Raw genomic sequence first — 22813 nt, forward strand, 5'->3', positions numbered from 1 at the left:
ACGACATTTTTCTCCACCATTACATATTTCCTCTCCTGTTGCTGGTTCTTCGCGCATGAAGTAAGGCGTGTCAAATATTTAAGCTGGTTCTTACTTTGAGGAGAGTATGGAAGATGTTAGAGGCTCAATATAAAAACGATTTTTTTCTTACTGAAGTGTCTTTATGTGACGCCCCCTTTACAGCACCTAGAAAGATAGCATATAGTGTAAGGGTGATTATTAAAGAATATTGACTGGTTAAAAGGACAGATTGCCTTAGAGGAAAGGCCCATTAAAGAATTATCAAAGGGGCTTCACTGAACTTATTGAAGTGTTATTTTCGTTTGTATTCATTAAGGCAACTGTGTTATTTTCTATCTTCTTTTCATTCTAATCAGGAAATTTGGCAGTAATATATATACATGTATTTTAGAAGGATAGCATATACTTAAACTAATTATTCTTTGCTTGCTTTCCAGTGCACAATGGCACATAGCATCAGATTTAGGAAGAAATTAATGCCAAGAAGCTTTGCAGACTTTTGTGCTGTTGTTTTTATGTGCTTTGCAATTCCGGCCATTTATATATTTGAGGTTTGTAATCTGTGGTTTGTTTTCATTTTGCTAGAAAATTACCGTAGTTATGCTTGTGTTTATACATATTTATTGAAATGTGAATCTAAATATTTTACTATATTAAAGAATGAAGGTAATGTTTTGAAGACTGACAGTGACTTTTAGAATGACCTTTTTCTCTTGTCATTATATTGGCTGGGTTCTGTTCAAATTCACATGCAACTTCTTGTGATCTGTTATGAATGAGCCACAGTTTGATGTTTAGTGCAATAGTGGGACTTTATCAAGTGATTGCCAAGGATCTCCACTCTTCATGCTCTGACAAATGCTAGCAAACCTCCACTATGTATATTCATTTCAAGATTGAGCTTGGAGTGATGCCTTATTTGTAGATCAGTTGCCAGTTAAATCCACATTTCATTCCTTGCTAGAGTGTGGAAGTCCAGTGGCATATGCATAGTTGTCATTTAAACAAATAACAGAATAAAGCTTTTTGTTTGAATTTATGCTGATATTATTTACGTTATGGCTTATTTATGCATTAACTTTCAGGTTTTCATTGTTGCTCCAACAATATATAATGCAACTCTCAGTGTTCTCCATGGCATTGCTGGAACATTTATTGTTGCCAACATTATTGGTAATTTCATTGCAATTATGCTTGTGGATACTTCAACACAAGGATTATTACTGCCATCACAGGTGTGTATTTGAATAATTTGTATGTATTTTCTATCAATTAAATGTATTGCAAGGAATTAATCTACTGTGTAAAGAATACTGAAGTTGGGTGAAAAATAATGTTACCTATTTAGTTGTTTTTCAGATTTTTATACTTTTAGAAATTTATATAAATTATACTTCTATCATGGAATTCTGAACTTAATAGACACACAAATTTTCAAAATCAGTCTTAGAAAGATCAGATACCAGTACCAACATATTCTCTGATGGACAATCTTCCAGGTTCCGTCTGGTTGGCATGTGTGTGCCGCATGTGAAAGCACAGCTCCAGCTCGGTCACGTCATTGCAACACCTGTAATGTGTGTGTCTTGAAGAAGGAACATCATTGTGTCTTCACTGGCTGTTGTGTAGGCCTGAAAAACCATAGATACTTTTACATTTTCTTATTCTACATGTGGGGATCAACTTTATATTGTTCGTTCCTCAATGCCTTCTTCATTTGGCCGCATGTTGGTAAGCTCATATTTCTAGATTATTACTTGATTGATTCTGTAAACATGTGCTTGATGATCAGATATAGATTATAAACTAGTGTAAGATATAATAAAACACAGTCTCAGAGACAGACACACCCAGACACAGACACAGACATAGACACAGACACACCCTGAAACAGAAACACTGAGACACAGACACACACGCACTTGCACATGCACACGCAATCCCCCCCCCCCTCCACACACACACAAGAGAAAAAAAACAAAACAATTTATTATCTGTATAACACAGGGTATCATGTCCAATTTAATGTGTCATTTTGCTCTTCCAGGAGGATTCAGTATGTGGGCATTAGTGCGTCTACTTCTGCCAGGAGTGTGGATCTTATGGGAGCCTTCTTTGGACACCCTTTATGCCTTCTTGTTCTCCATAAATGTTATAGGCTTCTTGTTTATGACCGTTCTGATCTTCTACTATACTGGACTCCTTGTTACCAACACAACAACTTATGAGAATAATAATCGCAAGGGCCAGAAATATGATCATGGGACAGAACATAACATAAAGGTAAGGATCCAGTTATACTTTCTGTTTGATTATTCCTGAAAGAGAAATAAACTGTACTAGTGCTGCCGAAATGTTTTTAGAAATCCCAATCATTGTTTTCCCATCCTCCGGCAGGTCACACTCGGGGAACGTTGGTACCTTACATGGATCTTCCCAACCATATCATCCCCATTGACATATGATGGTCTGGATTGGTCCAACCAGATCTCAAGCAGGAGTGTTAGACCTAAGACTAGGTAAACGACCTTTTATTACTCTCAATCCCACACTAGACTATTGTCTACTATGGAAGTCTTCAAGTACAAAAATCTATAATTTATAATTCACCAATGTAGAAAAAAATAACTGTGTATGATGTAATTGTCTTTCACAATCAATCTAAAAAACTGTAGCATAAATTATGTAGGCACAAAAAAGAAAATATCACAATTTAATCTGGTACAGCATCAGGGTATATTTGACACTGCTGTGAATTTGAAGTCATGTAATACCAAGGAAAAGATTATATGATGTGGATTTTGATAATGTTCCCACTTCTTTTTCAAGCTAAATACTTTATAACTTCAAATTGCTATGGACAATCACAGGAAGGTATATACAAGAGAGTAAAAGTAATATTCTCTTGCACAAAACTTAGCCTTATTATTTTATCACATGGTACATACTCTATTTATGAACAACTGCATTTCTTCATCGAGGCTTTTTTTAAAAGTCCATTTTGTCATGGAAGTACAAAATGAACATAGATACTTCCTTCTACTGATTCCAGTTATTCTCTAATCTGGCCAAAATAAGATCATTCCTTCCTTGTCCAGTTATCAGTGTCATATTTCAATTTTCAGGTGGTAATTTAAGCATTATCTTATATAATATGGACTGAACTTGTTATTTTTTTCCAGTAAATTTAAATCAGATCAAAACATATCTTACTGGAAAGACAGTTTTAATGAAAAAGTTCTTGATTACATGATATCTCAGCCCATTAATGAAGTTACTGTGGTAGATTAGGTATAGTTCAAATATAACCTAGTCGGTAATTTTAAGCAATACTTTTGATAAACAAGAGTTAACTTACAAGAATACAGCCAACAGATAATAATGATAGTAATCCCTTATATCTTGACAGTAATTTCATTAGCATGTAAATAGGATTGATACTCTGCAGATTAACATATTAGATTATGAATTTAGTGAACTTCAGTACATTCTGACTCAATATTTCTGTTATCTGCTTTTAGCAATTTGACATTTTAAATCCAAATGAAATCTTAGCTGAGAGATATGATGAAGGGGGAGTAGTCAGTATCTATGCATGCTTAAATTTAAACTAGAGCTTATGCACATGGTAGACCAATGAGCATATAGTCAGTTACATGCTCAGGTAGGCATGCAGATAGGCCAATCCACAAATACACACAAATACTGTCTTGTAAATAGACACATGCATGTACTGGGATACCAAATGAGCTAGCAGATGTACACCTACAAATAGACCCTTGCTGCCACTTACATGCATATGCACGTTCACGAAGGTGACCCCCCTCCCACACACATATATCCCTACCATACCCTTACCACTTCCACTACCACTACCACTACCACTACCACTACCACTACCACTACCACTACCACTACCCCTACCACTACCACTACCCCTACCACTACCCCTACCACTACCCTTATCCCTACCCCTCTGAAAGCAGGCAGGCAGGCAGAGACACACACACAGAGACACACACACAGACACACACACAGAGACACACACACAGACACAGACACACACACACACACACACACACACACACACACACACACACACACACACACACACACACACACACACACACACACACACACACACACACACACACACACACACACACACACACACACACACACACACACAGAAACACACACACAGAAACACACACACAGAAAAACACACACACAGAAAAACACACACACAGAAAAACACACACACAGAAAAACACACACACAGAAAAACACACACACAGAAAAACACACACACAGAAAAACACACACACAGAAAAACACACACACAGAAAAACACACACACAGAAAAACACACACACAGAAAAACACACACACAGAAAAACACACACACAGAAAAACACACACACAGAAAAACACACACACAGAAAAACACACACACAGAAAAACACACAGAAAAACACACACACACAGAAAAACACACACACAGAAAAACACACACACAGAAAAACACACACACAGAAAAACACACACACAGAAACACACACACACACACACACACACACACACACACACACACACACACACACACACACACACACACACACACACACACACACACACACACACACACACACACACACACACACACACACACACACACACACACACACAAAAAGCAATAAAGTCTGCATAATAGTGCAAGCTTTAGAACCTAATGAGAACATTGCTTTTGAAGTCCATCCTTATCAGCCACCATCTAGAATCTGAATTGTGCTCAAGGCACCCTGGGACCATATCTCAAACTGCAGGTGTCTACCATTTTTACTCACATATGAGCTGCATTTTCCCTCCTCCATGCAACTTCCCCCTCCCCCTCCTCTCTAGAAAATAATAGAAAAGTAGGATTAAAGAAATTTCATGGCAAATATACAAATGAGATTTCTTCAGAGTCATTTCAGATATTCAAGACTGTAGTCTGTATCATGGACTCTGGCACAAAATTGAAATCAAGAAGGGCCATAACTAATCCAAAGATTAATGGATTGTAATCAAAATTGAACCTGACCTGTATTATTATTATGATATTCTTAATTTGTCAAATCCAATCAAACAATCCTCTCATGAGTTATTGTCTGGAAACCCATATTTTTTTGTGCCAGAGCCCCTGGCACTGATTTTAGTAGCTTTTATGCTGACTATATGGTAGCATGTAATAAAACCTGGTTTCATTTATGTAACCATTACTATATATTCACAGTTAATCTTTTATTACAGAAATCTAATATGTGTGGCAAATGTAAAAATCTTTGTAAAGAAAAAGAAAGTATAAGGAAAATTGTACTGTATGGTATTTGCAAAACATAATGAAAATGTTTGACATTGTTACATGTAAAAAAATCCTCTTTTGGTTGTAGAATTTCCTAAAATTCAGGGATAGAACAATACAAAATATTGCATTTTGGCAATGTGTTTGGAATGATAACTGGATGATCTGAATTCTCAGAATCATTGTTCTACAATCTTACAAAACATTATAATTTTTGTACTTAATATTATGATATGCCTTTACTTTGTTCTTTTGCATGTTGGGAAGTGTCTTATTTAGTAGAGTTGAATTTGCAGGAGACTAATGAAACTTATCTTTAGTGTTTTTTTATTTCTGTGATGTGTATAAAGTATGAATGTAAATGTGGTGTATTCAGTTTTGCAGTCTGGCATACAGGCTGCTCTGCATTAAAACATGTGTGCCCAACATGTGTGTTGGCAAAATCCTTATTTAGTAGAGTTTAATTGGGAACAGATTATTAAAATTTATTATTAACCCTTCTGGGACTGGCCAAATCTTCAGATGTTTAATTGAGGTTTGGCATCTTAAGATTTGTGTATTTTCTATTGTTTTCTAGACTTATGGTGTGATATGTGAGTCAATATGATATATTAACAAATTGGTATATTGGTATGATTTCTTAGTGACAACTGCAGGATTAAATAGTTTGTAATTTCAACAGAAGGAGAAATGTAGTACAAAAATTGTCCGACCACATGGAACATGCTTGTCCCACTAGGGTTTAGTTTCTGTTTGCTTCAATAGTCTGTGTGTGTGTGTGTGTGTGTGTGTGTGTGTGTGTGTGTGTGTGTGTGTGTGTGTGTGTGTGTGTGTGTGTGTGTGTGTGTGTTTGTTTGTGTGTGTGTGTGTGTGTGTGTGTGTGTGTGTGTGTGTGTGTGTGTGTGTGTGTGTGTGTGTGTGTGTGTGTGTGTGTGTGTGTGTGTGTGTGTGTGTGTGTGTGTGAAGTGTGTAAAGCGTGCATGTAAACATAGTGTATTCAGTTTTAGGTCTGGCATAGGTTGGCAATACAGGCTCTTCTGCATCAAAACATGTATAAAAAATCAAGCTTACAATGGAATGCAGCTTATATATGAGTAAATACAGGGTTTCCATCTTGCTGTAAATGCTAGTCATTCTTCAAATATTGCTCTTCCATGGATATGAACAGGAAAAGGTTTTCAGTACTTCATAGAAATACCATGATTTTTTTTTGTTAAAGAGACTATTTATGAGAAGACCTGAATGCCTATAGATGATCTCACCAGTCAAGCCAAAATATAGCACATAGTTTTTAATTGTTTCTTAATATATTGAGTACCAAGATGCAATTGGTATCTATGACCAATAAGATGACTTCCAGGTATTGTCATTATTTTATTGTAACTTTTATTGATATATGGCAGTAAATGTAAATATAAGTACATTTCTTATAGTCATTTAAAGTTTAAAATGTTTATATCCTAATCAAAAACATGATGTACAAGAATTGATATCTGAAAGTATCATGATATGTATGCTAGTCATATGAAATATAGTAGGTTCCTAAAGATGCTTATCTTTTGGATTTTTATTGTTTTTTAGTAAACATGACTTTTATTAACTTCTTGGTCACAAATATGTGCAAACGTTGTAATGATTAATTACACCAAGCAACTGAAAAAAACACTTTTATTATTATTAAAAAAAAAAAAATAAAAAAATATTGACAGCTGATCTAAACATTCTTGAACCCTGATTTCAAAATGGCATTAGTTTTTATCTGTTGCATCATGCTTTTTCTTCCTTAACCCCTGCTTTATTCTAAATATTTTACATTCTGACCTCATATCTGTTTGATGATTTAAAGTCCAAGTCATATTTAGTTATAATTATTTAACATTATAAATTTGGCTCTATTGTATCAAGCAATTTTAAAAGTTGACAAAATTACAGCCTCTGCTATTCATAAAGAAAATCCCTAATATTAAATAACATGAACCTTGGAAACTATTGATATTTGTATTCCAGGGATTCATTATTGCCATGTCTATTTAGGAATTCCTTAGAGGAAACATCTTTTATGTAATTAATAAAATATATATATTATGTCACAGTTTACTTTACAATGGATAAAAAGTGGTATAAAAGAGACTGAATATTTTCACAACACAAGAGATGTAATTGACGCGTTTCGGGTTACCCCGTCTTCAGAACTACATGTAGTTCTGAAGACGGGGTAACCCGAAACGCGTCAAATACATCTCTTGTGTTGTGAAAATATTCAGTCTCTTTTATACCACTTTTTATCCATTTGTCACAATGAACTCAGTTCTTACTCTACAATATTTAGAGACTGGATGTACCTATTTTGTTCATGTCTCAGTATTCAAAATGAGGTGCAGAATTTTTAGAAAATGTAAAGGAATTGGTAACAGAAAATGCCATTTATGAAATCATTGATTCAAATGTAATAAAAACCAATTGCCAAGAAAAACAGCTAAATTAATGTTGACTAGTATTATCAAAAATTGAAAGAGATGATCACTAGTTATATATGAAACAGAAAAAAGGTCCCAATATTTATTGAAGAACCGTAGAGTTTAGTTGAGAAACGTCATTACTGCATGAGTTTAGATTGAAGCTAATATTTGAATCCCATGCCTATCATAACTGCTGTTTTATTTCAGAGTCTGTGCTTTGGGAACAGACACAATAATATGAGAACATCTTGCACACATAGGTATGTCAGCTGGTTATCATGTTTAGATTTTTAACATGGCTGATGAAACATTTAGATGGTGTTTACAATGCAAGATAGTATATGTATGAGGATCTATTTAATGATTTTTGGTAGTGTTTTAGAAAATATGATTAAGGCAATGCAATGGCTACTTATATATACTGTGGCATGTTATTTCATGTTTATTTATGTGTAAACCAGGTTTCTATGACTATACAAAATAACAATACCTCTCTATAGTAAGAGTTAAATTATTATAATTTATTAGAAGAGAAATTATGTTAACAGATTAAAATATAAAAGTATTTTTGTTTTTGTCATATCCTTTAATTTATGTATTATGAAAATAAGGCAGTTTATATTTAATTAAGCCTAAATATACTTTTGCCTGAGATATGTGTATTTTACTATTTTATATATAATGTTCGGGACAGTAATTAATTTATTATACAATAATATAGGGATTGCAGGATGAATGAAGGTTGAAGAAAACTTTATCTTTAGAAAATGACCATCTGTGTTGAAAAAGAAAAGCATCTTTGAAATCAATTATCAAAAACTAATTTCCATTTACACTGAAAATACTTCATTGATAAAGAAACTTAAAATTGAATGCAGATAAAGTAAAAACAGAATTTAATAATTTCTCCATATTTTGCTGTTAGTAACTCAACAAACCACCACTGTTGCAATAGACCTTTTTCATGGCAGATACCCAAGTATTTTTGTGACACATTAAAACAATTGCTAAATTTTCACATGAATATACTGTTTCCTATGGCACCCTATTATTAGTTTGATATCCACTTAGAATTATGTGAATTGAAAGTTATTTTTGTTAATACATATATAGAAATGACATAATTTGCACAATCCATATATCAGTATCATCTTCATTAAATGAGCAATTTCCCACTTATTTTATATATATAAAAAAAATTAAATGTAGTTTCATACGCTTATCTTTATATTTTTTTCATATTGTGGTTATATAAAACAGTCAGATATAACTATCATTCTATAAACCACAACTACACCTTAAGATTTTCAAAAACTCTTAATCACGTTAATCACGACCAAAATTGAGAAGACGGTAACAATGATTTAACATGGTCAACACTATCCTACAATCTAAACCTTCAATTATCCTGACTTTTTCCATGGAGAAAGCACAATAAACTTCAACAAATACCCAGAATATAACTAACAAATATGCCAATTTTAGTTGTAAGGAAACTTTAGGTTATTTCTCATAATAAGATTGACATAAACAAAAATACTCTATCACAATTACTTTGTACAATGTCATACCCAAGATGATGTGTGCATGATGTCTGCATATGTGTAAGCTTATCATGATCCTACTCATCATTTATCCACAGGCTTTCTTTTTTTTCTCCATTGCTCCTTTCACACTCTGACTTCAACAGCCTTCTGTACTTCACCTAACATTTATTCATTTCCTTCCATGATGACACTGGTATCCACATTTATAACATGTCAGGAGCTCCACATGCCATATAGATCTTGAATTATTGATTTGATTCTTCTGCCTCTTGCAGCATCGATTTTTGCATCCAGTTAGCAAGCTTTTTCGACTACCCAACCCCTTTTTAAAAATGCCTTTTAGCTCCGGACATCTCTTCCTTTACTTTCTCTGTCTACCATCTTAGCACTTTTCTTCTTCATCAAACTGGACCAACGCCTCTCCTCGAGGATGCCATCATATGTTCCTGGACGAACAGACACTACAAGCAACCATTCTGGACAAAACACGAAACAGCCCAGCACCCTTCAACACAACTTTGTTGTATTTTAAACGGAAACAGATTTTTTTTAAAAACAAGTATGGATTATATATCATCCATTCACTGTATATACCTGTCTGACTTTAAGAGAAAATAAATGAAGTACATCATGAAGTGAATATTACAATAATTATCCCAATTTCACTTTGAACACTACCCGGTTCTCATCTTCTTGGTGCTTGGAAAGACAGAAGGACACTTCATATTTTCCTAACGGCCCTTTAGAGGGTTCACCCACAATAGTCATATATTGTCCCTATCCACTACACCCATAAATATTGTGAATGGACTTTAAAAATTTATATTTGGCTCATCTGTATTCAGAGCTTCCTCTTCTAAAACGCAAGACATAATTATCTTTTCAACAAGTGCTGTTCCTAAGCCAGAATGCAAGGGTGAGGGGAAACACCCGCTCTGTAATACATGAGATAGCACAAACCACACGATACCTTAATTTATGCCCCACACGAAACAATTTCCCCCTGACTATCCTGATGAGTGGAAGCCTAAAACGTTACAACCACTCACAATTTTATGTGATAAAAAATCGCTGTGTTGAACCAGAATAATAGTCATGCCTTTTAGCCACGACTTTTTGTTTGTTTTTACGTTTTTGTTTTGTACGTTTCGAGTGGATTAATGTATTTTTTGATTATCCATTAAAAGGAAATGTTATTTTTATATGTACAAAACATACATATACAATATAGGTGAATGCCATGAATGGATATGATCCACTTGGAAATGAAGCTGAGTACTGTAAGTCCAATAAACTTTTGTGGGAAGAGATTTATCTTTTGAAAAGGGAGCTTTTGTGTATAACTTTTTTGTTACTCCCCCTTTGCTAAGTTCGAGTTGATGTTGGTCTATACCCAAAGGCTATACCAAAAAATAGGCTTGTATGAAGCGTAGGTGCAGTTGCTCACTTGTTTGTAATTTCGTTTCATTATACTAAACGGTTACATGCTAATAAATATTTCTTTTTCCAATCTGAATAATTAGTTTAGGAGAATTGTGACGAATGCTTGTGCTAAATCAATACAACGGGTTGGATTGTTCTTTATTAGTAAACATACTTTGATGGATTGAGTGCCAGAGTTCCTCTTTGTGACAATAGGTGGTGTCTTTACGTAATTCGCTAATTATTTGTTGTGGAATCATAGATATATGCTGAGTTTGCATGAAAACAAACATATCCAAGTTTTAAAAAATCCAGACCTAGTTGATATCTGAAAATGCGTTCCGTCAGAAACCAATAAGTTCATTTTTAACGAGTAAGTACTCTGGACACGCAGAAAATATTGATTATAAAGATATACATATGTAACTTTTTCTGAATCTGTCTTTGTTAGCGACAGCATTATCTTTAGTTGGTTAAACCTTTCTACGTAAAATGTTAAAGAATGTTAAACCTTGATAATCAAATAACATTTAATATACACCGAACAGCGCAGCGTCATAATGAAAACAATTTCTGTTCAACACCACTTCAAAATGTATTGAAATTGGTGTTCAGATTACAGTATTTAGGATCATGCCAATCTTATGATTGGAAAACATTCTTAGACTTTTTATTTAGCAATTTTATTAATATTCTAAATTAATTTAATACACGCAAAATAAGACGAATGTGACATTTGATAAATAGAGTGAACACCCTTCAAACAAAAATACCTAATGGGATAATAGATATTTGAAAAGGTTTATGACCTAATTCTGGAACACAGGAATCCAACAAACCGTAAGCCTTTCACTTAACAACTAATGCAATTGACAGAAAGCAAATTCCATCGGGAATTTAATGTCACATGGAGTTTGGTAAGAATGAGATGAAATTTAATTTGGGGAATGTGTACATAAAAAAAAAAAAGAACAAGAATATGCTTTTAACGGCAAATTGTATTGCGTGATATAGTGCTTCTATGAATAATAAACTGGATAAATGCACTAATGAAACGTCATTGGTTCTTAAATCTACGGTCGATTCATCATGATTCACTAATTCACTATACTCTATAGTGCCAAACACTAAATGATCAGACATAAGTCACTGATAATGTATATATATATACATATATATTTACACACATATATATAAATATATACATATGTTTATTTATTATAACATATACAAACGTATATGTATATATAAATATATATACATATAAGTTTGTATATATATATACATTGTATGTATATATATACACATATATATACATTGTATACATATATATATATATACATATATGTATATATATACATATATATATATATATATATATATATATATATATATATATATATATATATACGTATATTTACATATCTATCTATATATGTATATATATACATACGTATATTTATATATATACATATATATATATATATATATATATATATATATATATATAAATATATATACATATATGTGTGTGTGTTTATATATATGTATATTTATATATGTTTACATAGATATAGATACATATACATATACACACACGCACACATAAACACACACACACACACACACACACACACACACACACATATATATATATATATATATATATATATATATATATATATATATATATATGTATGCATATATATTTACACACACATATATAAATATATACATATGTTTATTTATTATAACATATACAAATAAATATGTATGTATATATATGTATAATATATATATATATATATATATATATATATATATATATATATATATATATATATATATATTGTGTGTTTGTTTGTGTGTGTGTGTGTGTGTGTATGTGTGTTTGTATGTATGTGTTTGTGGTGTGTGTGTGTGTGTATGTGTGTGTGTGTGTGTGTGTGCATGTGTGTGTGTGTGTATATACATATGCATATATATATATATATATATATATATATATATATATATATATATATATATGTATATGTATATATATACATATGCATACATGTATATATATATATATATATATACATATATATATATATTTATCTATTTATTTGAATATATATCCAAATACGAATTAGCATTTCGCACAGAGCACCGTACTGTATACAATTTTCTTGAAAATTGGCTCAAATATCTGTCAAAGGTATATTACTCTTTAGAAAAAAAATATCTTTATGAACTTACTCGTCTTTATAAAGTTACAAGACTCTTGATGCGCACTTTTCATCTTTACCTGAAGCATTCTAAGGTGGTTTATTATTTATTCAAGACTTTGCCTCGTTACGACATGTTGGTGAGCAGTGTTACTATGACAACCATTGGACGCGTTGACGATCAGCGCTGCCAGGCGAACAATTCACATATTGTTGTATATTCGTCCTCTGTGGTTATTCGAAGAAACATCTAATACATCATACTAAATGAAATACGAAGTGCTACAGCATTAGTTATCCATATTATCCGAAATACAAAAGTATGGTTCATAGTGTGAGTGTGAGCAATGTGAGCGCGTGCGGGTAGGCGGTCTTGGCAAGAGGGCCGGGTAGTCAGTGGTCAGTGAGTGCGAAGGTGGTAAAGTACAAACTGCTCCTAGGGTGTACTCTCACACTAACGAGACAGAAATTAGAGTGACATTAGAGTTTTTATCAGGTGGTTGCTGAATCGTCACTTCAACATGTAATATGGAGCCTTAAAGACGGTAAGAATAACTGAATTCGTAAAATATTTTCGAAATGAAACACATTTTGTCTAAAACTAAATACAGGTGATATCAGTACTCAGCAAGAAAGGTATAAACGATATTTTCATTATTCTGCTGTCATGCACAGAAGGAAAGTGGCTCTTTCGCAGGTCGTTCGAGATTTTAAGGAATATTTAAACAAAGTTGTGGTTACACAAATCAAATTAGGAAGGTGTGACTTGCTCCTAACTTTCTTGACAATATTTATTATCAGAATAAAATATACTTGTGCATCTTAATTGGTGAATGCAGTTGTATTTGTTGTTGTTACTGCAACTAACTTTTGAATATCCACGCAGGATTCTGCATAGTATATACATTTTGGGTGGATTGAAAACTCTTTGTTTGAAAAATGCATATGACTGAAATCTAAGCACATCTTCTTTAAGAGGTCACTCTCCCTATTCGTATAATCATGTAAACACCCTTTTCCTTCTTAGTCAAGTCAATTACAATTAATTGTCGAAGAATCGATCCGCTAACTAACTCCTGTCTGTTGGTAATCAATGTCTCCCTCATTAACCTCTTCCCCAGTTTTGTGTCAGGAGGTTCACTTCGCTTCGTTCAGTTGGGCTCCAGGAATCTTTGACGCTGACCTCGTGGTGCCGCTGCGTGACCTGTTCTCTCTGTCAGCATGAGACTTTTGTGATGTAAATACTGCCAAGAACAACGCATATCAAAGTTTAAAAGCAGAGGTTCTCCACCTCTGGATGTAGGCCTATCGGGTGATGCAAACCAAGATAACTCGAAAAGTAATTACCTGTTATTTACAGTGATAGGGTAGTATGAAAGAGGGGGGGGGGCAGCAGTTGTCACTGGATGCTAATACTGTAGGGATCCGGCCGCTACCTCATTTCAATACAGTAAATTGATGTTATTTACCATCGTAAAAGTATGATGTGTATAGAAATGGAAAATTATAAATAAATGGTAATTATCATGGATATTTCATTTAAGTAAGATAAAATGGCTTCCAAACTACCTTTGAACTTAAATGGATTAAGTCAGGCAAAGGCTGAAAAACGTAAATGTTATTAATGTGATGCCTTGGAAGCTAGAAAGACATCTGTACGAACATATGAATTGATCGATAAAATATATTCCGTGCGTTATCATTCAAGGGAAGACTCAAGCTCATTTCGCCCCTGAGCGTCTCTAGAGGTCTCTACGTCTCCATCGTCTTTCCCTCTTTCCTTTGACATCAGGATCTCACAGTCTGTATTTCGGTCAGAGTTTCTCTAGAGTTCTCCCCATTTTTCCGCATACAGAATTATCACTCGATCGCTTAACGTTTCCTCAAGTTATCAGTTTCAAAATCACTCCCTTGCTCTGACAGTGCTTCCTTTGTGTACAAGGAGCTGTTTACTCTTGCAGATTTAAGGACATTTATCACGTGCGTGTTAACGACCCGACGCTCCTCATTTTGTGTCCTTGGACTAATTATTTTTTCGAATTCCGTTTTCATGATACTGATGTCACTCCTAGCAAGCAAAGTTAATGTTACTTTACAGCTACTGTTGAAGAAAATTAGGAGACCGATTTTGTTGTCTTCCTTGTTCTCTGAGATGCAAATCCTTACTAATTGAACATTGTTTTTATGTAGTTTTCTTTGTTTTTACTTACTTGCTTTAATATCGAAGTTAAAAGTATTTTATAAAACAACATTGCCCTTGTTTATGTATCATGTAATGCAAAGTCATTACACAAAGAGACGGCAGTTCGGCGCCTTACAGTCAAAAGATAATGACATCGATCTTTTTAATTATCCTACGCCGGTGGATAACGATATACCGACGCGGAATGTGGCTGCTGTAATTTACTCCGAACTCAAATGAAATATGAAGGGACCTTTTTAATCCGGTGACGGAGTAACTGTATATTGGTGATGCCGATGGTGGTTGGAGTAACTCACAAAGCGTCAACATTCACCCTCATCATGGCACTGCAGTTACCAACGCATTGAGACAAAATTGAGAAAATAAGTCTCGACCTAGACCTTGTCACCAAGCTTCGGATAATTACCACGCTTGAATCCCCTCTTGCATAATGTTTACATAGATTGTGGTCACTTGTGTCTTTATCCCTTATGATTCATTGCATTTTCATTGCTGTAAGAAAGATTTAAAGGCATGATTTCCATTTTCGGTGTGCATGCCGCAGAGTCATGCATAAAGTGGTATAATTCCGATTGTAAATTAAAAGATGTCAGCATACTACTGTCATTTTCTACTTACTTACCTGTCCTAATTTATAACTGTTTGCCGTACAATAAGGCAGTAAGAAAGACAATTTAGTGCACAAAGTAGATCTAGCCTCTCATGTTACCCCCATGGAGCATGTACTTGTTCCTCATCATGCAATTGTTTGAGGATTACATAGCCAAGATGTTCATATGAGCACAAATCACTTTTAGGCGAGAAGACACGCTCTCTGGTGGACGTGTTGTTGGCGAAACGGATGATTTCATTCCATACTTTATGTGCTGCAGCTTGAAAAGAGGCTTCGACGGTTTTGGTAAAGGGATGTGAGTACCGATACCAGCTTGGATGGTCCTGTTACGTAAATTGTACCCGCTTTATAGTGTGGTTAACCTATAGTGCGATTAAAACTATTCTTTACATAAAAATATACATTTTAAAGAGGATTATATACTTTTGAAGCTAATAATTTTACGTATTATCACTCTTGAAAACTGTATCTGTATCTTTTAATAATCATCTTACTTTCATGGGATAATTTATTGTTTTAGTGAAATTAGAAATCTGGCATGATATATTTCGTGTAATATCTATCTTAGCCTTAACTTTACGCATTGAACTTTATATTCACAGCGTGTCCACTGATTTCTACACTGCTACAGATAACAACACACAAGCAATAGTCATAGTAACCATAATCCTCCATGTAATTTTATGATAACATCAGAGAAGGACCATATACTGAAGAATAAGGCATAGAATTGCAATATTGCGTGTCAGATGCGGTTACATGCGTTCAAGTCACATCATATTAGCCAAATATGTAGATCTGATTCGGGCTATGCTGTGTCTGTGTTCAGTTCATGTTTTTTATTAATACTGGTCAATGGCAATAGGGTAACGGGTATCATAAAGTCGTTTTCTTTAAAGTCTTACGAGCCTAATAAATAGCAATACATTTTTTCTCCAAAATGTACATACATTTCAAGAAGTTGAGAGAATTTTCAACGACTGTCCCACAAAAACGGCATTCATATAAGCGCTAGGGTATACGCACCCTGTCACGTCGGACGGGTATATGATATACAGTGTTGTGCATATTCATGATTCTGTCACGCGTTGTTTTTATCCGGCCAACCATCAATATTTACCTGGGCGACACGTGATCCGCCAGGTCAATACCTCGGCTTTTCGGCAGACGACTGGGTCTCGTTATCTGCATGAACAGAGGGTGGGTGGGCTTGGATGTTAATCATTAGAATAAGAAAAGACGAAATTTAATCAGTTTTTCTTACTGTCCAGTGTCAGTGAATATCAATATCTATTCTCGCGTTGTGGTTCACTTTTTTTTTCCTGGATTTTTGAACATCTTTAAATATAGTTTTTTTAAGGTGATAGTTCAAGAAGGGAGCCGTTTGGGAAAAAATACTAGATATTGAATGAGTAGCACTACCATTTTAAAACCGCTCACTCGATGGCGCCAGGCGATTCCAGGATCGCGTGTCTTTTGTTTCAGATATAATCCGGAAGACATAAACAAATCTTTCGATAGAGAAGAACTCGTCTGTCTTTGTCAGGGTTGAGTCATGCTCAACATCCGAATAATAGATTAGAAATCGGTGTGTTATCGATGCTACTGCTACCGCTGGATCCAATTCTACTGTTAGTACTCGCGTGACTTGATCCGCCCTGGCAATGTGAGTTCCCCTAAGTGCTTGAACCGGGTCAGTAGGTCACCTTATTTCAATAGCAATAGTAAGCGATATATTTCATTGACTTTTTCCTAACAAACACTGCGGGTAAGTTAGGAGTATGCCTTTCCTGTTTTACCCCTGCGAAGTATCGCTCCTGATGGAGTGCGAAGGTGTGTTTGTCGTATAGTTTACCAATTAATGTTATACGATTGAACATAATTTTCCTAAGTTACCTCTTATGGTTGAGGCTTCCTTGTCTAAGAATAAACATCTAAGCATATAAGCAATTTGATTGATTGTGTGTGTGTGTGTGTGTGTGTGTGTGTGTGTGTGTGTGTGTGTGTGTGTGTGTGTGTGTGTTTGTGTATGTATATGTACATTTATGTGGATATGTATATGTATACGCATATGTATGTATGTATATGGATAGATAAATAAATAAATATATATATATGTATATCTGTTTGTATTTATGTATATGTATATATATTTAGCAGTTGTTTTTTTATGCTACCGACGAAGACGCGTAGACAGACTTGAATTTACCCGTGGCTAATAACTTCACTCGCTGTTTAGAAATTTATGAAATTGATTTTCTGAGCCTGCGTTTCTGCAACTCAAGGTGTGTATTGTTTCTTTGTAGACCAAAAATATGTCTCCAACAGTATGTGAGCACATATATTTGAGCACACACACACACACACACACACACACACACACACACACACACACACACACACACACACACACACACACACACACACACACACACACACACACACACACACACACACACACACACGCACACACACACATAGAGATACACATATATATATGTATGTATATTACATGTATATATATATATATATATATATATATATATATATATATATATATATATATATATATATATATATGTATGTATATATATATGTATATACATATATTTAAACTTTATTCTTCATTTTACTCTAATGGAAAAACATTCGTAGCATTAAGTTTGAGCCGGAAAGGTGTGCAACTGACAGGAAGTCTTCATCATTCGAGTAGGCAATTTCCTCTCTGTCATTATTTGGGTTTCTGGCTTTAAAGGGCTTATTTATAGACTTGGAATTCTGACTGATTGATGTAGTTTGTGCTCCGATAGTTTTATAATCGGTTTCAGTGAACTGTTTGTCGGTGCCCTGTATTCACAGCGGAAAACGGATATTCAATACGAGAATGTGAGATTGATGAATCTTAGAATGTTATCAATATTCATGATTATTCTAGATGGTTATTTTTTCCTCATGGCAAAATATATACATGCATATATGTGTATGTATATTTACATATATATATATATATATATATATATATATATATATATGTATATATATACATATATATACATATATGTATATATATACATATATATATATATTTGTATATATATATATATATATATATATTTGTATATATATATATATATATATATATGTGCGTGTGTGTGTGTAAATATGTATACACATTTCATTATGAGCTCGATTAATGTAAAGCAGACCCTATTGATCAACATTTGTCTAGATTTCTTGAATTTGTTGTGACATGTTTGATAGTTGCGAGTTCTGCAATAAACTTGTGTAGATGTTACCTTCAAGATGCTTACGCCCAACGCGAAGTACGAGGCGTTGAAATGGGTGTCCGCCAAAATTCCTCTCTAAGAGAACGAACCTAAAAGCTCGGGATCATCCACCGATTCGTTTTTTTCCCTTGATGTTTTCTCGCGTGGCGGTCGCACAATTCAAGGTCAGACCAGCCGCCTCGTTTCATGAGGAAGGGCTACGATCATGTTGATATTATCGGACATTATGAGAATAATTTTGCGCTTAAGATATTTTCATATATAGAATAGCTGTTTTTTTCATAGTGTGCAGTCACAACTCAAGAGAGGTTGAGCCAAAGCGAAATATTATGACCGTTAGAGTCCGTTAGAATGACGGATATCTGTAACCGATCGAGGTCATGTATATTATATCTTAGCTCACGCAAGGCAATAAAATCAGTACCTTAAGGTCACAGAGGTGGAAGAAGGGAGAAGAAATCTTTGGACATGTTAAAGGAAAGAATTGCGAGAGAATTTAGGTATCATCACGACTCTAGCGATTACAGTGATATATGAGTATCTGGTGAAAGAGATGAAGGGAGGACATGTCTGATACGCGAGAAACCTTTGAAAAACCTTCGTGCAGACAGATCCGGATGAGGAAATGGATTTTGTTCGTAAAACCCGAGCCAGTGCACTTGATTAGCTTGTCTTTGCCATTGCCATTTTCCATTCATGTATTTTTCGTCAGATGACTCATGATTACTTGGGATTTCACTGGGGGATAGATAAGAAATTCACATCTTGTTTTTTTTCAGCTGCGTGTTTAGGTACTAAGGGATAGTCTCCTGGGTTCGCAAAATGGATCCACGTCACAATAGTAGTTTGGTATTCGTTTAACAATACGGTGATTTCTTGAAAGGGGATTGTGGCCACAGGAAATAGTCCAAGAAGAGTTAAGGATCAGATTTCTATTTACGTTTGAAGAACGGGATGAACAAGTAAAGAGAAGAAAAGAGAAAATCAGAAGGGGGAAGCGTGTGTGTGTGTGTGTGTGTGTGTGTGTGTGTGTGTGTGTGTGTGTGTGTGTGTGTGTGTGTGTGTGTGTGTGTGTGTGTGTGTGCGCGCGCGCGTGTGCGTGTGTGTGTGCGTGTGAGTTTGTGTTTGAGGTATTCCTGCCGCGTAGAATAAGAAGGAACGTGCCCGCGATGCCTACTATTGCGTCAAAAATCATTTCTTGATGGAATATTGCTATGTAAGGATCTCGGGGCACTTTGAATGGACAAAGTACAGGGGGAAATGCTAGGCTTAAAGGTGGCCCAAAGGTCAGAGTTCATCACAGAAACCGATGGGAGCGAGGCACAAGGTCATTGCGTACTCTTGGCTGCAGGGGGTAAGGGGTGAAAAAAAGACACGGGATTTTGGCTTTGATATATTATGTAGATTTTTGAAGAGCATGAAGAACAGATTTGTAATGTTGCATATTTATCAGACTTCACATCAACGATGACCACAATCACGACACATGAATACCGATTTAGATACATTCAATACAGAAATTGTAACGGTAATAATTACAATAACATTCACGCACATATTTCGATACATCTCAGAGCCATCTTGCTAAAGGTGATAGTTTGTTTCTTGACATTGTCTCGGCGGAAGTAGTGAGGCGCGACCAACAGATGGAGCAGCAGGGGGTGAAATTAGGCTTATCACGCGAGGTAATCTTCCTGCAAGAAAGGAGAGGGGGGGGGGGAATGGGGGAAAGATTCGTTGATTCCTGGGATTCTTGGGAGATTCGCTTTTGGATATTGCTCGTGAGGGCGGCGGTGGGTGGGAGCGAGTGTGGATAAGGTGTGGATGGGCGAGCAGAATTAGGATTGGAGCTGGTGTTTGTCATTTATTGGAAAGGTGTTTATTACTATCTCTAGGGGAAATGTAGTGATTTGTCTTTTAGTTTGGGGCGTACGGAACAGGACGGATATTAATGGTAAAGGCTATAAAGAATGGGCGGGTTATGATGTGGATAGTGGGCTGCACTTTTTTTAGCATCTGTCTTTGTTACTTATTAATAACATCGGGATAGCTAATTGTATATAGCTTATTATACAGAACTAAAGTCGCATATCTGTTCATTCCATTTACTTAATCTCATTGATTTTTCACGTATTTTTTTTATTATTTAATTTCATTTAAGGGTTCCAGTTCAAATACACCTGATTACACATGAACTTGGATCTCCTTAGAAAAGTTTTATTTTAGCCGAGAAGGCACCTTTTTTATTTGTTTGTGCAGTCCTGTATAAACTTTTAAATTTGTGTCACTATACTTTTCCCAATGTCGACGTTTACTATAGATTGGTATTATTATTTTTTATTCATATTTTATCAGTTCATTTATTCATATATTGTTTCACTAAACTAGGATAGAAACTTACGGAATACAGCATTTTTCTTTAGTAACTGACTTTTATTATATTTAAGTAAGATAAGCTAACGATGTTGATGTAAGATATGAAATTGATTTAACCTGTAAGCAAAAAAATGAAAGTTCGATGCGAGCTTCCGTGACTGGAGATGAGAAAGTCTGAATAATATTTTGTTATCCCCTGTCTGCAGAAAAAGCGGGAAGGCGATAAAGATCACATGAAATTGATTAGATACAGGATAATACAGGGCGCATCAAATCCGACTAAATTCGCATGTTCTGTGGCGTTTGGAGAAGAGTCAGTCCTCTGTTTACTTCGCGAGTCAACCATATCCTCCTTAATTATATCACAGGACTAGTTTAATTCTCTAAAATCGCTTTGTCTGACGAGTGTGTAGACTATGTTCTCTCTCAGGCCGTAATTACGATGCAACAAGAGACAGTAGTGTTAGCCAAGGATGTATCTGATCCTTGATCTTCCCGCCGTTCTCTCGAAGCAAAGGTTGAAGAGGGATTTCGAATTTCGAGTTGGGTCTCTTTACTTTACTTTACCGTAAACCTTTGAGCAGAGCTTTTAGCTTTGTATCATTGACTATTTAACCTCTTATTATATTTATGGTTTCTACAACCGTAATTGTTTTGGTGAATCATATTTAAGTATAGGCTGCATGAGATTTACGTTCTCGGGGACAGTGAAACTTCAAATACAGAAACCACGTTTCAGTCTGAGTCTCATTGGGAACCGCGCTGCCTTCTGCTGTTTATATTCCTTCCGGCAATTCCCAATTTAGGATCAGTGCCTGGTACGGACCATACCTCCTAGCCCCCTTCTCCCTTCTCCCCTTCCCCCCACCTCCCACCGCCAAACCTTTCTCACCCCCTCTATCCCCGCTCCTTCCTCCCCGCTTCCAGTCCTTCTCCCCTCGTGACGTAAAGCTCTCGAGGGGACACTTACGTAAAACTTCGAGGTTATGGTCGTGTTCATACTTCAGCCATGACCACTACTAATTATTCCGGAGTGTCGAGTTTGATACACTTTGGTCACGCGGGAAGGTGCGGGCGGTAAGGGGTGGGGAAAGGGGAGGGGAGGGGAGGCAAGGGGTGAGAAGCAAGGAAGGAAGAGAAGGAGGAAGGGGAACGGGAGGGGATGTTCAGAAAGCGAATGCTGGTAATGGAAGGTTCCTCTCGAGGGATTGCGTGGGGAGGATTTTGTGTAAGCTGCTTATGTCCTTACAGAATATACATTTTGTGAGAGTCTGTGTGCATGTTGGTATACAAAGGAACACGTACACACGCGCAATGTGTGTGCATAAAGC

General features: G+C 35.2%; 2 protein-coding genes across 6 annotated transcripts in view; both read left to right on the top strand.

Annotated features, from left to right (window-relative positions):
• Positions 1-8560, top strand: part of LOC122261593 (putative palmitoyltransferase ZDHHC24) — an 8632-nt gene extending 72 nt beyond the window's left edge. The window contains exons 1-7 of the mRNA XM_043029307.2: positions 1-60; positions 459-572; positions 1107-1256; positions 1521-1752; positions 2069-2304; positions 2419-2540; positions 8032-8560. The exon at positions 1-60 is cut by the window's left edge and continues 72 nt beyond it. Of these exons, the coding sequence (XP_042885241.1) occupies positions 465-572; positions 1107-1256; positions 1521-1752; positions 2069-2304; positions 2419-2540; positions 8032-8065 (882 nt within the window). The 5' untranslated portion in view covers positions 1-60; positions 459-464 and the 3' untranslated portion in view covers positions 8066-8560. The remainder of the gene's footprint in view (positions 61-458; positions 573-1106; positions 1257-1520; positions 1753-2068; positions 2305-2418; positions 2541-8031) is intronic.
• Positions 8561-13286: 4726 nt separating this feature from the next.
• The window catches only part of LOC122261594 (uncharacterized), a 113762-nt gene continuing 104235 nt past the window's right edge, over positions 13287-22813 (top strand). For 2 of the 5 annotated variants that reach the window (XM_043029308.2, XM_043029310.2), the window contains exon 1: positions 13307-13548. The gene's annotated coding sequence lies outside the window, so the exon portion shown is untranslated. Of the gene's footprint in view, positions 13549-22813 lie in introns of all 5 variants that reach the window. The other 3 variants (XM_086548754.1, XM_086548752.1, XM_043029311.2) reach the window with 3 other exon arrangements.

This window comes from Penaeus japonicus, unplaced genomic scaffold, assembly GCF_977035675.1.
Source record: "Penaeus japonicus unplaced genomic scaffold, GWHDUDI00000001_assembly GWHDUDI00000002, whole genome shotgun sequence".
NCBI classification, from domain to species: Eukaryota; Metazoa; Arthropoda; class Malacostraca; order Decapoda; family Penaeidae; genus Penaeus; species Penaeus japonicus.